Genomic DNA, 14846 nt, shown 5'->3' with positions numbered 1-14846 from the left:
AAATAATTGTACTTATATTAAAATTAAAGTAAGGGTGTAGGGATAAGAAGAAGTACTGCCATCCAAGACTGCCACCTTTCTTGGAATCGCTATTTCCATTTTCCCCACCACTTTTGTTATTTTTACTCATTACTTTATATTCTGTCTCACTTTTTCGTGGTGTGGAATAGACACCAAAATAACTGAAGTGAGGACCATGCACAAGTAATAACCTTGAGTTTCAAAATAAAATTTATATTTATTTATTTTAAAAAACACTGATGACCAGTGTGATAAAATATTCAGGAAATAGACCTAGTGAAACAAAAAATGGAAATTTGAAAAATTGGCTGAAGAATACAGATAAAAAAAGGTGTCCACCTACAAATACTAAAATATGAAGCATGATTCTTTTTGTACTGCGAGGCTTTTCAGGCAGTCAGCCATGTCCTTAATAAATGTCAAGGAACCACATATGAGCACAAATGGTTTTGTTCGACGGGAGTTTATGTATTTTCACAATTAATACCACAGATTTTGGTTCTATCGATTTTTCTTTATTATTGGCGTGAAAAATATGTTTATTCAGTTCCAAAAATGATAGACAAAAATGGTTAAAAAGATAGCATTTATTTATTTTAAAAAACACTGATTACCAGTGTGATAAAATATTCAGGAAATAGACCTAGTGAAACAAAAAATGCAAATTTGAAAAATTGCCTGAAGAATACAGATAAAAAAAGGTGTCCACCTACAAATACTAAAATATGAAGCATGATTCTTTTTGTACAGCGAGGCTTTTCAGACAGTCAGCCATGTCCTTATTAAATGTCAAGGAACCACATATGAGCACAAATGGTTTTGTTCGACAGGAGTCCATCACATGTCTGAGGAAGTCACAATTTATGCGGCCTAGATGTGTTCTTTCTCGATAGCTCCAGGGAAGGTCATCCAGTGATTCTTCCTAAAAGTACAAAAGAAGGGAAAAATCAATTGAAAGCACTCAAGGCCATCAGCTGAGCAAAGAAAACAAGTTAAACAAATGAACGTTTGAGCGGAAAAAGAAACACCCTCAACTATCTTAATCAACCCTCCTGTACAATAGCTGATAGCAAGCAGCGACTCTCATTGGCTATACTGTGGGTATTGCAGTACGCATTTCATATATGAAAGCAAATCCTTGCGCCAACTGCTATTTTTCTTTGCAAAGGTATATATATATTTTTCAAACAATGGCCATAACTGTTGCGTGTTATATAAAGGTTTTTTTTAAATAATTGTACTGATATTAAAATTAAAGTAAGGGTGTAGGGATAAGAAGTACTGCCAATTAAGACTGCCACCTTTCTTGGAATCGCTATTTCCATTTTCCCCACCACTTTTGTTATTTTTACTCATTACTTTATATTCTGTCTCACTTTTTCGTGGTGTGGAATAGACACCAAAATAACTGAAGTGAGGACCATGCACAAGTAATAACCTTGAGTTTCAAAATAAAATTAACAATGTCCCTCAACAAATAAGCTTATAAAGAAACCAAAGGCCTTAATCGTGAATGCCTCATAGTCAGATGCGATTATCACATCTGATAAAATCTGACACGAATGTGTTCAGAAATAACTGGCTGAGATAATGATCACTTGTTCCAGGATGGACCCTCAAAAATGGGCCACAGCGTGCAGATTGTTGTACTTAATGCAACAAAATCCAGGTGTCCTATTATTTACCAGGTAGTTTCCCCCCAGTATAATCTGCTTTTTGCTCAAATATGCAGATATATGCAATAAATTATGCCCAAGGATGTGCGGTAACTGAAGTTATTGTATAAAAGGTTCTATTCACTGATGCGTGACAGAAGAAGTCACAGTGAGGAATGTAGTCGACAAAGTTAGGAAGGAGGTTGATGAATGTGAAGGGGTTACTCAGGGTCAATGCTTCATAGGCGTTTTTGCTCCGTCTACTTATGAGTCAAAAGAGCATATGGCTTAAAACATTTCCTGTTTTTTTTGTGGGGAGTTTTATATAGCGCGACTAGACCCAAGAAGAATGTATGACGTTACTTCTCCATCAATTACCCCGCAGTAGGTTACAACGCTGACATTACATCGTCCGCGTTGTTACCACGCATGGCTTTACATCGCAAGTCGTTTCTACGACTTGCGCTAGATGGCGAGCTGGACTTAGGAATAGTATAAATTACTATTCCTACTCCAATTAGTGCAATCAGCAAGGAATGTTGGATTTAAAATCCAACATATTCCCTGGTATTGCGCGCCATCTAGCGCAAGTCGTAGAAACGACTTGCGATGTAATGCCACGCGTGGTAACAACGCAAATGATGTAACGTCCACGTTGTAACCTACCCACGTGGTATTACCAGCGTTGTAAATGCTGTTTGCCCCCGAGACATCAGGTATCAGAGCGCTTTACATGAGCACCAATTGCGTTACAGAAGGACAAATTCATTTTTGTTAGGCGCAGGGAGATTAAATGATTTGCCCAGAATCACAGGATGTTGAGCGTTGTTGCCAAGACTCGAACCCGGTTCCCCAGCTTCAAGGTCGACCGCTCTAGCCGTAAGGCTACATCCTCTCCTCTGTTTACAGGGAAACATTCTGTGGCAAAATAGCATATTCCTTCAAACACTAAAAATTCTTGCACCATTCCTGGAAGCACTGTGTCCATAACTCTCAGGCTTTACACTTTAAAATGTTTGTTTGCAAACATGTGTGATCCTATAGGACAATTAGGAGGCAAACATACAGTATTTTATCAGTAACAAAGCACATTGATCTCATCGGTAGAACTGTGTGCCACACATTCAGTGTGTGCCTAATCTACAGCATCATTATGTCGCACATGATATTGTGAGGCATGACAGTATGTTCTGTCAAAAATTGTCGTCTATGTGTTTGAGAGGTATGATTACACCAACAGAGCAGTGGGATGTCCAGTTTTCAATACTGGACATTTTAAGTAAGTTTATGTAGAATCTGTCTCATAAAGGTATATGAAGGTGAAGCCTTTTCATAGAGCAATATTTATTCTTTTCTGCAACTGACAGCGTCTTTGAAGACAAAATGGCGGGGCTAGGAATTCAGAGTGACCAAACACAAAATTGTAATAATTTAATAAGCAAAAGGAAAGGTTAACTCTGTGGCCTCTTTTTAAGCTTCACCTGCACAGCACTTGCGCAGATCTTGTATTTAATATATCTTAAATGGGGGCTCGTATCAGTTCCCATAGCCGAATTACTGTGTTCATTCGCTTTTGTGTGGAACTTTTTTTGGTTAACTTCCCCTGGCTGCACGCATTTACAATACTTTTACTAAAGCTGGTCACACTGTTTAAGCACCATTCACTGTCAAGATTAGATCTCTTACAACAGTTCACCCTTGTTTAATCCCCATTCACTGTCAAGATAAGATCTCTTCCCACAGAAATGGCAGAGAGCTTCTAACAGTATGCTGGAATGCTTGATTTTAATTAGTTGTGTAAAGCAGTTGCTTTAGCCATTTGTGGCATTTCCTATTCATACCTCAGTATCATTCTTTGCCGTTCGTAGGCATTATCGGATTGATTTTTTCAACGTAATCTATTTGGTCATTATAATCAATCTCAAAATGTTGTAATAAATATTACATGTTTAAAATAAAGGGGAGGAATATGACCCGAGGGAATTATTTGAGAGCACTTTATGGGGGGCGGACACAGTAACATAAAAAATGCTATCTTTGTGTGGGAACATGTTGGAGGTCTCACCTCGATGGTGCCCCCTCAACATATGGGATGCGACGGCCCTAACTGCGAAAGAAATAACTTGGTTTTCCCTGGGATATATAGTCGTAAAGCATAACACTGCAATGTCATGGAGGCTTATGAACGGTCCTCGATACCGACCCGGTGACAGACATGAATTGGTGTATGCAAGCTGAAAGATCGGTTTTTGAGGGTAGAGGGTAGAGGTTGCCCGCAAAAATGGACCAAGATATGGGGGCATGGAACAAATATAGAGGGATGGTTTGTGTGCCGCTGACTGACCTTGAATAACGACGGGAATAAGGTAACTGGAGACATGTTGTCCATGTATTTTCAAAGATGGAAAAAAATGCAATACTGATGTCAATTGTGTATATTCTGCATGTGGGTGTAATAAAAAGATTTCCCCCCCAAAAAAATAATAATAAAGGGGAGAAGAATTGGCTTAAAGGTTCGAGTCTAAGCAAGGACATGCAACATCACGTAACATCATGTAATCTCCATGTGCCAAAAATGAATGTGTTCTCATGTAAAGCAATAACTTCGGGTCAAGTTGGAGCTATATCAAACCCTGTATGAAAAAAGGTAATATACAAGAGCTATGCTATATTTTACTACTAAACAGGCAGCCACACGAGCAGTTACCTTGCAGACAACAGGTTAAGGATTTGAATGGTGCAGCAGGTGCAGCAGCACTGGGCCCAAAAGTGGTTAGAACTTACCTGAACACATAATATTGCTTTATTTGACTACTAAACAAGGAGTCACAATTGCAGTTACCGTGCAGTTAAAATGGGCTTGATTTGAATGGTGCAGCAGCTGCTGTGGCACAAGGGCCAAACGCTAAATTTGACAACTAAATAAGACAGTCACAAGTGCATTTATCTAGCAGGCGATAGGGACGTGATTTGAAAGGTGCAGTAGCACAGGGGCCAAAAGGTGTCAGAACGCCTCAAAACACCAAATATTGCTATATGTAACTACTAAATAAGCAGTCACAAGCGCAGTTACCTTGCAGGCACTTGGATCATGATTTCAATGATGCAGCAGGCGCAGTGGCACCGGCCCAAAAGTTGTCAGAACTCCTCTAAACACATAATATTGGTATTACATCAATTAGTTATACTATATCCCTCTTTCATTTCATTTTTCTAAATTTTGCTATTACCTACCTGCACTATACCACAAGTAACAGCACAATATATTACCTTTTTCTACGTAAACAAGTCATAACACTTTCATTAACTTATATTGTACAACTACTCAGTAAGCTTCATCTTACAACAAAAAACAGCTTATCGTTAATCACATAGGCAAAACCAGGGAATGAGTAAGGGGTACATGTGGATGGATGGCGTCCAAATACTTTTATCATAGGGTGAACGCCGTCCACCCTGCCGAGAATTTGGGCCCCACTGAATAATGTGCTGAAATCGTCCCAGTGTAATTTCCAAACACAGGGACACTTTCAGCAGCGCCAGCACGTTGTCTGTTTTCCTTCTGCAAAAAGCAACAACGTGCAGGCGGGAACAGGATGGGGCTTTCTTATTTAACGCTCCTGCTGGAGTCTTAAATAGGCCGAGGGGTCATCAGGCCTCCTTTTGTTCGAGACTCTTGGCTGGGAGCAGCCAGAAGCCTCACACCTGACACAAATGAAGCAGAGGGGAAACAAATGCTCACACCTTGTTAGCACTTCACACATACTTAAGAGAGGCAGCTTTTCACTTTGTTCAGTCCCTGTTTAGGAGATATGCATGCACTGTAAGAATATCAGATGTGTTGATCTTTACCCAGTATTTACAACAAAACAAATTGCATTTATGTAGGGAAGTAAGCTTCTCCTGGAGAGTCGTTGAAATAATTTAAGTACCACTATTTTTTCTTATATAGCCCGATCATTCCAATGCAGGGGGTACATCAACACAGGCATATTACATGTACAATAAATTATATGTTTGTAAATGAATGTACATGATGTGTTACATACAAGTGGGGCATTGCAAGGTGTAGAAGTCACATATCTTCCATAGCTCACTGTGCTATTATCCTCGCAATGCGCTCAAACGTACACATGATAGACCTGCTAAACCTATATGTGAGGGCTTTACATCTGATGTCACTTCTTGTGATGCCACTTCCTGTAAAGTTGTGGCTTGTAATGCCACTTTCTATGATGTCAATTCCTTTGATGCCATGTGTGATGTCATATGCTGTGATGTCGTGCACTGTGATGTAGCGAATTGATGTTGTGTGCCGTGATGTCGCATGCCCTGATGTCACTGGCATACTGCCTAACTAGATTAGTCCCCCCACTTCTTTTTTTAGGACTTGTGCGCTGGGCGAAAAATAATGCATTTACCAATGCTTGTTTTTATTTCTATCACTGTCAGGAAAGTAAACTTTGAAGGATAAAACCTGAAAAACGGCTCCCACTACCTATGCACATCAGGTGATAAATCATTATTGTTGGTGTAACCAAAAATGTGCAGTCGAAGTAAACGAGGAGTATTTTTAAGAAATGCTGAGGCAATTATATACGCCCAGGCCACAACAGAAACATCTTCAGGGCATGTCTTAAGGTAGAGGTAAGAATTAAGCGGACTCCATAGCAAGAGCTTTGGATTAGTTAATGATAGAGAAGAGTGTTTGTGCCATCTGTGACGTAGGCGGCATAACGCTGCCCACTTGATCCGATCTGATTGCTGCCAGAGCAAATCAAACTCACTGACTCACAACACCCACGAATCACCAACGCAGACGCAAGGGGCTCGTCAGTGTATAGCAAGCACAACATAGGGTACTTTACCTTGCTCAGTGCATAAAAGATTTTAATATTCCAGAAAAGAGACTGGTCTTGAAGAAGAGGTTTCATGTAAATATGTTTACAATTCCTAAAGCATCCAACCAGGGTCACAAAGGTTTCGTCGTCTTCGTTGTCGGTGATGTGTTGCATGATGGGAAGCATTGGTGCAATCCCAGTGCCAGCCGCCAGCATTAGAAGCTGTCCATACTGAAAAGAAGGCAAAACAGGACTTCATTTAGGAGCTTTGTTGTAGCGCTCGTATGCCAGCAGTTGTTATTAATAACACTTTCAATCAAACATCCATTCAACTTTCAACTTCAGTTCTTCATAGGGAGCGAAGCGCCAGTTATTTTATTGGAAGCAGACACATGTCTATGCTGATCTCCAGGTATTGGGGAAACCCATTAAACAACCTCAGTAGACAGCACCTGAATCAAACGTAAGGCACTCATTTCGACAATCCTACAATTTGGGCTGTTTCCCCCCATATTTATTCCCCACAGGCACTGTAAGGTCATCTAGACCATCAGCCATCTTGAATTGGGAAGGCCTAAACAGAACAGCAGCTTGCATCAAACCTGCACTAAAAGACAGACACCACATGCACCTGATGTTTACAAACGGTATGCATGCCCTGTATGTGCTGTCCTTGGCAGTCTTTTTCATCAAAGAGGGTGGTGGAGACAGGTGTTGTGTGGGGCAAAGCCATGGTATAATAATGATAGGTGTTACATGGAAGACGGGTTGGACTGCACACAAACAAGACTACATCTAGGATTAAGAAATGTGTGTAACAGGCGTATGGCTGAGGAGAGCAGATGAATCATTTGAAGGGATATACTAACAGTGTGTGCTCGAGTGCCATATTTTTTGCCTAGAAACTCAATGGCTTTGGCACTGTTCAAATTAACAGCATGGAGAAGAAACACTGTTGACTTCTCTGTGGCGCATGCCTTGTAGAGATCCTTCTTGGAAGGAAAAAGAAAGAAATATCCGTAACTTACGTAACTTCCGTATGATTCTGCAAAGGAGTATTGTTTGCACATTTGTGTAGCAAAAGGAGCAGCTGAGCATGAGAGACCTCTTCCCTTCCCCCCCCCCATCCTCCCCCCCCCGGCTCCATTTGACATCACTGGTAACAAAGGTATCAAGAAGGGCAGGTTTAGACCAGTGGTTAATTTGTAAACAAAAGTGCCGGGGCTCTCATCAGGAGGCATCTTTCACTAGCCCATTTCTCCTGTTAGCGCCGCCTAAAACAAAACCAACTACTAACCATGAAAGTTGGAAAAGGATGTGGCGTAATGGGCAGAGCTGCCGACTTCGGAGCTGGAGAACCAGGTTCAAGTCTCAGCGTCAGTTCAACACCCTGTGATACTGGGCGAATCAGTTAACTCCCATAAATGAATGTGTCCTTAACTGGTGCCCATGAAAAGCACCAGTGTTGATGATTGTCAGTGCTGGGCATCGGAAACCACTGGCTCAAATTAAGACCTGGTTTAGACACATAGACCAGTTGCTGGCACGTGATACAGAGGACCTAAGTTTAGACTGCTGTCTCAATGACAGCATACAGTATGCTTGAAAACTATATATGGCTTGGTATAATTAAAATTTACTGAACAAATACAGCCATACATGTTAGGTGGCTGACAACATTTGGAAATGCTAGTATAAGAGGAATGTGTGATTTTCACAAAGTGAACCCGTTTTCGGTGGTCACCCCCAGTTTTTCATTTTTTTGGGTCTTGCCTGCTGGTAATCTTGAACTTTAACACTGGAACACTACTATCCAATGCCTAGTGTATGCGCTCTGACCCCTTGAACATGTCGAAATTGGCTGAAAACCTGACCAGCACATTTACCTTTCCTGTAAGGCCAGAGTATGTGGGACTGAAATACATCCATGGCATAGAAAGTTAAATGCCACTTGTGGACTGCAGCACCTATCATGCCATCCATTACAGTGCCAGTGAAAACATGGCTTCAGGCCTTATCCTATGTGGCCTGACAGCAGCAGGGTGAACCCTGCTGCACAAACCTGTCAATATCACCATTTTGACAGGTGGGAAAACATTGTTATAAACATTTAAAAAGTTACCCCTAAGTGCACCTTGCTGCCCAGAAGGTAGGGTGCAAAGTACTGAAGAGTAGAACATGTATGACATTAGAAATGGAATGCTCCTCCAGTGACTATGCCCAAAACGGCATTGCCACTGGCCAGGCTGTAGCTGCCACAGAGGGAATGTCTAAGTATAGATTAGATACTTTAATCTGAAACGTTTGGCCTGTATCAGTTCAGACTCCATTTAAAGACGTATTTCTTATATTTAATAAGTAAAGTCATATTGTTAGTAGATGTATGAAAATGTAATTTAAAAAAATGCCTTTACCCTACCTGAAGGTGCTGGTGGCTAATTTGCCTTAGCTCTCCATCAACTGCCCAGCCAGTGTGTGAACTGAATTAAGTGTGAAAGAGCTCCCAGAGCAAGGACAATGGCCTTGCACTGGGGAGGTGGTTCTTTTCCTGGCCGGAAGAACAGCTAGGCTAAGCCCAAGAACTTAATTAAATTCAAAGGGGTCTGTCATGTCACAAGCAAATGTTAGGTGACACTTGGAAAGTCCCATTGTTTCCCCCTCAGCCAGAATGGCACAAAACCCAGTAGGAGGAAACCTATCCTCAGAACCAGTTTTGAGTGATCACAAAAAAGAGTATGCACACTACCCTGGCCACACCTCTGGTTGCGCACTCAGGCTCTGCACAATAGGGAAAAAGGTTTCCCCACCATGGATTTTGAGAGTGAGGGGGGCTGTGAGATTGTTTGCACTAATGCAAACAGGAACTACGGAAAAAAGGAACTTGGTTGCCCCAGGTAGCCTTTTCCCCATTGGTTAAGGAGTGCCCAGGAGTCTCTCCCACCCACTGGCTGGTGAACCCTTCAAAGCTAGGACCCTCACCCAGCCTTCCTTAGAAGACTTTCTGGAAGTGTGTAAAATTATAAGAGGATTGAAACCTGCAGTCTGTGATCTGAGGAGCCCTAAAGGACTTGGCCTGCTCCCTAGTGCAGCAAGGATAAAAAAGTAGACACCAAGGGTCAGCTGGCTAACCTCCTGTGTAGAGACAGGGCCACCATCAAATGCAAAAGGCCTTTCCCTGGTTCGGACTTTGCTGTGGGCCTCTGCCTAACACCCTAAGAGTATCCTCCCTTGAGGTCCTGGGGGCCTCAGAAGTAGTTGTGTGAGTACCAGAAGGTAGTTTGAAAACTTTGAGAAACTTTTCCTCTAGAGCTTCTGTGAGCGCAGGAAACATTATGGTCCCGGCAGTTTCAGGGCATCAAATTACATTTGAGATTTGTCCCGGTCAAGGCTCCTAGCAGCTCTGAAACAAAGATTAAAAAGTCCCCTTTTGCATTGGAACATAGATCATTTTCAGGATGAAATCTCCAAAGCCCCATGTGGAGAATTGTGGCTCACTAGTTAGAGCAGGCAGACCCTGAAGCAGAGGTCAGACCCGGGACCAGGGTTCGATTCCCGACGCGGCAGGGTGCTGAGCTCAAATGTCCACGGACTCGATAATTCTCGCTTCGGTGCCTGACCTAATCATGGGTTCACACTCTGCAACTCTGGGCATTAAGCTTGCTTAATCTCCACAACGGCCCCCCGCGGCGGGATGCCTGGCTTTCACCTTGGGGATGCCCTGTAGGGGCTATCTCACAGGGAAAAGCCAGGACGGGTTCTCAAGGCAAGCGCGGAGATACCCCTTCGGGGGTCGATTCTGGCGATAAAAAGAAACATAATAATATAGCTCCAGTGGGACCAACCTGCTTTTAGTATCTGAACTTCCACAGCAGCTGTTACAATTTCAGCGGGAGCCCACTCAAAGAAGACTTTCTTCTGAAAATGTGACAAGGGCCCTTTCAGCGTTAGGGCTTAGAAACCTTTTTCATTTTTTTGACTTCCAGACTTTCACCTGGCCTAATCCACTTTTTGTATCCAACCAGGGCTCAATTGTCGTCGACCTAAAATCGCACCTAGGTCCAGGTCTATTGGCTTCCATAGCTTATTATTGGCACTTTGTGCTTTTTGGCTCTATTTTCACTTAATTCTTTAGAAAATCATATCTCCAGGTTTCCTTATTGGATTTTGTCATTTTGCTCTTAGTTTACTCATAAAAGTTTTCTTTTCTGTTTAAAATTGTGATTTTTTTGGTCTTTTATGGGACTTCTTCCTCAGTCTATGCACTACCTAAATACATTACTCATTGCCTTCCATTTAAGCCTAACTGCCTTGTGTCACACTACCAAAGATTGAGCACAGGTTTATTTTATTTTATTTGTGTAACATCTAGCACGTTGTGGCCTTATCCTTTGAGGTGGACCTTTTTCCACCCCAAATAATAATTCACTTTCCTACAGTGATGAACATTGATCACATTTACCTCAAATGCCCACCCCCTCAAGATTTGCATATTATCTGCTGAGTTGTTCCTGTCAGTTCTTCTTTTCTTTGACGTTATACATCTTGCAAACCTGGCATATGTAGCCGTCCTGCCAACATAACTATCTACAAAGGTCACAAGCAACTGTTTAGACAGATCCCTGGTTTGCATCAAATGAAAGCAATGCTCACTTCACATCCAAGCTGTGCATTCTCCTCAGCTGAGGACATATGGTGATGTTGGAAAACATAAGAAAAAAATTACCTATGCCTCTAGTGACTTCACAACACTTATTCATATGAAGTAAGATGAACGCAAACTAATACGTTTACCTTAGAAGTAATTTCTGCCTTTTATTTCATTGTTTTTTTAAATTAATATCTTTGATCACAAAAAGAACACATAGTCAACTAAACGAAATACCACATTAGTACTTACACAGTGAAAATGAACAACGTGAAAATGTGTTTTGACATACAATTACAAATGAACTCATAATAATCAAACATCAATACAAACAAATGAAATGTCACAAACAGCAATCAATATATACACAATACGAAATACAGAGTTGTCATACAAAATAATTAATTAGACAACTAGCACCCTTATATTTGGGATAAATCAATTCCTCTGAAATATCAGGGACACAAGGGGGTGTTTTTGCAATATTTAACCAAGGAGTTGAGTTCCTTTAAGGACCACGGGATCAACGGGTGTGTGCATCAGCATGATAAGGCCCATATAGAATGAGGTTCATGGGTGAACACTGACTTTTAAACTTGTTGAAACAAGCGCAATAGACCAGCCAGATGTCTACTAATAGACTGATTTTCCACGAAGAAGTATTACCTATGCCTGTTCAAGTAGGCTCCAATGACTACCTGATATGTCTGGATTGCAGCCAGCTGCACCCCTGTTTCAGACTAATAGCACTGAAAACGTTAGTGGGATGTGTGCACCTCACTAATTTTCAGTGATTAAGAGTACAACTATGTGCTGCTACACTGGGTTCTAGTCGAGGAATCCATGGCAGTCACCGACCGACTGGGTTCTATGAGGATAGGCTTAGCTGTTGAAAAGTCAGTTCCCCAGGAACCAAAGTGTTCTAGTTGAGCAATGGTAAGAAGGGTGTGCCCCCTTTGTTGATGATGTGAGTACCAAACCAGATGCAGTAACACCACAAGGATCACTGAGCACACTGGCCTCTTTCTGATTTTCTGCAGAACTCTTAGAATGACAGGAGTCAGTGTACAGAAACACCCCAGTCCAATTCAACATCAGCCCATCCAAGAACCAGACTGATCACACTTCAAGTTGAGGAGGGTTGCAAAGGCACCTACTGGCCAGTCTTAGGTATCTAACTAGTTAAAAGAACAAAAAAATATACGTGAGAAAAATCAGACAGGAGGACAGCCATAGCTATCACATGCTAACTCCAAACCAGAAACAGACAAGGTACATATTTAAGCTTTATCTGAAATTCAGGAAATTGTCATGAAAGTCAAAGAAGGGATGGAGCCCATCCACCCTTTTCCCAATGAAGGAAGACGTTGGAGCTGTACCCCTGTCCCCTTTCTTGGGCAGGATGGGCTTGACTGCTCCTAAAAAAAGGAGCCTCTCTACATCTGGCAGAAGATCTTGGGAGGCCTACAGGGGCAGAGGTAGCCTAAATAGTTATGCATGTGGTAGCTGAGGAACAAAAAGGTTTTCAAGACTTACAGTACCCCTGCATCTTTGCTGATATGGGTCCAGTGGTGTTAGTGGTAAGAAGCCTCCCCTGTCACCAGTATGGATTATCCCTCATGAGATTGTTCATAGGAGGGCAGACGGGCAACAGGGATATTTTTGTGACGCCTTGGTCTCAGCTGAGGCTTTTAAGAGGGCTTGTCCCTGGTGTTTCTCCTCTTTGCTGCCTCACGAGGAATTATCAAGGACTTGAGACACAACTGTTGAGGCAGAGCCAGGCTGCATTTGTGGCCATGGCAGCGATATTGATGAGGTCCCTCGGCATTAAGAGCCTCTACTTTGCACCTCAACTTTCCTTATTAGGTTAAGCATGAACCTCTACCCTTCTTGGGCATAATCTTGACTCAAGAAGGTATAGAGATCAAACTAATAACTAAGCTGGGGAAAATAGCTGGCCAATAAGACTTTGTCCTGCACAGGGAGAGATCTTAAGACAGGTACTTACCATATGTCCCACAACACTTTCTTGTCCATGTGTGAAAACGAAGCTTGGCTCTTAATGGAAGCCAACATTACCACTGCAGACTGAGGTGGATATTAAGACTCTAAGACAGAGGGGCATGACTTGACTGGGAATGGAATAGGGCCGGGGTATGAGGCTCCACTACTACAACTGGACCAAGCCCATCGAACCTTGAATGTGGCAACCCAGGTGAATGGGGCCCCTGACACCTTCACAAGGATCCACTTCTTCACAGACAGGAAAGCCAATATGAACGTAGCTATAGGAAAGATTAGTCTGGTCTTCAAAGTTTCAACCATACAATTATTTCAGAGCTTTTCCATTGTTGCTTTGAAAAAGTGCAGAGAATTCCGTCCGGCCAAGGACTTTCTCGGAAAACGCAACATCCCCTATCAGAGGGGTCATCCCTTCACCCTCATCTTCAGCTGGAACGGCAAGCAGCACCTCCTAAGATCCTTGGCAGAAGCGAAATCCATTCTGAATCTAGGCACTGACATTGGAGACGGAGACTCCACCCATTCCCAAATCACCAACTAGAAGGAGGTACATCCTGAATGGCACACAACTGGCTGCAGTCTCAGATCACACAAAGTCAAGGACAGATCCTGCAGGGGCTAATGCACAATCTCCAAAAAATGAAAAATGAACCACTTCAACAGGATACACTGCCCTCTCGGAGCAGCCCGCCCACAGATCCATAGACTCAGGTATTCAAGTCACAAGCCTGCAGAGGGCCCAGACTAAGGGGCTGAGCAAGGGGACCCAGATACCCACGCTCATCGGTTTTGACAGAGGACTAGGCTAGCACTCAACAACCTACCCCTCCTCCCCTGACATCATTGTACCCCCTCCTCCCTGCAAGGAGAGGGTCGCACTTCTGTATGGGTAATGGTCATGGGTTTCCCATTATTGAAGATTGGAGGAGTAAGACTGGGCCCTGTTGGCCTCTTAATGTTTTTTTCTTGTTGTTTTTCTTGTTATTATCTTTCTTCTTACCTGGAATAAATGGGGTGGGATTTTGGAGCTTCTTCTCCCCTGCGCTAGTTGCCCTGCCCTGCCCCTTCGCCATTAGTACATCTAATATTCTGATTAGTTCTCTGAAGAACTTACCCAATATATGACTGCAGATTTTGAAATATGTGCTCTAACATGATCCTCACATCCTTTTTTTGCTAGAAACTCACCCTGAAGCACGAAAAACACCACATGAAACACAACAAGTACCCCTCCCCCCTATTTTGGCCTTAGTCCCCACCAAAACGACCGGAGTTGCGATACTGTGTAAATCACACCTCGGTTCCAGACACCTCTCAGTCACAAGGAAGACAGAGGGACAGTACTTAACGCTCTCCATCGAGATACATACAACACTACTCATACTCTTGAACATTTATGCCCCTAATGTTGCACAAGACCCTTTCCAACTTTCAAGTTGCAAGAAAGGATCAGTAAAACCCTTCAAAATGCAGCTGTAGACAATCTTGCTATTCTAAAGGTTTCAAGTTCATATTCACAGAACAAGCCAAGTGGAACGTTCGTTGCTGGACCTTAAATAGAGATTCTACAACAAGGGCGACAAGGTGGACATTCTCCGGGTGCACAACCTCCTCCTCCAACGATCTAAAGCCCTCATAGCTCGTATCCACTTAGGCCCAATG

General features: G+C 42.5%; 1 protein-coding gene across 2 annotated transcripts in view; it reads right to left on the bottom strand.

Moving 5' to 3' along the window:
• Positions 1-568: 568 nt before the first annotated feature.
• The window catches only part of LOC147669008 (NADH-cytochrome b5 reductase-like), a 192184-nt gene continuing 177906 nt past the window's right edge, over positions 569-14846 (bottom strand). For both annotated transcript variants that reach the window (XM_086948287.1, XM_086948286.1), the window contains exons 7-8: positions 6545-6748; positions 569-943 (exon numbers count right to left, since the gene is read on the bottom strand). In XM_086948287.1, the coding sequence (XP_086804413.1) occupies positions 740-943; positions 6545-6748 (408 nt within the window). In that variant the 3' untranslated portion in view covers positions 569-739. The remainder of the gene's footprint in view (positions 944-6544; positions 6749-14846) is intronic.

This window comes from Lissotriton vulgaris, unplaced genomic scaffold (assembly GCF_964263255.1).
Source record: "Lissotriton vulgaris unplaced genomic scaffold, aLisVul1.2 SCAFFOLD_1504, whole genome shotgun sequence".
Classification (NCBI taxonomy): Eukaryota; Metazoa; Chordata; class Amphibia; order Caudata; family Salamandridae; genus Lissotriton; species Lissotriton vulgaris.
The sequence above is the reverse complement of the archived record's forward strand: the minus strand, read 5'-3'. Positions and strand labels throughout refer to the sequence as shown.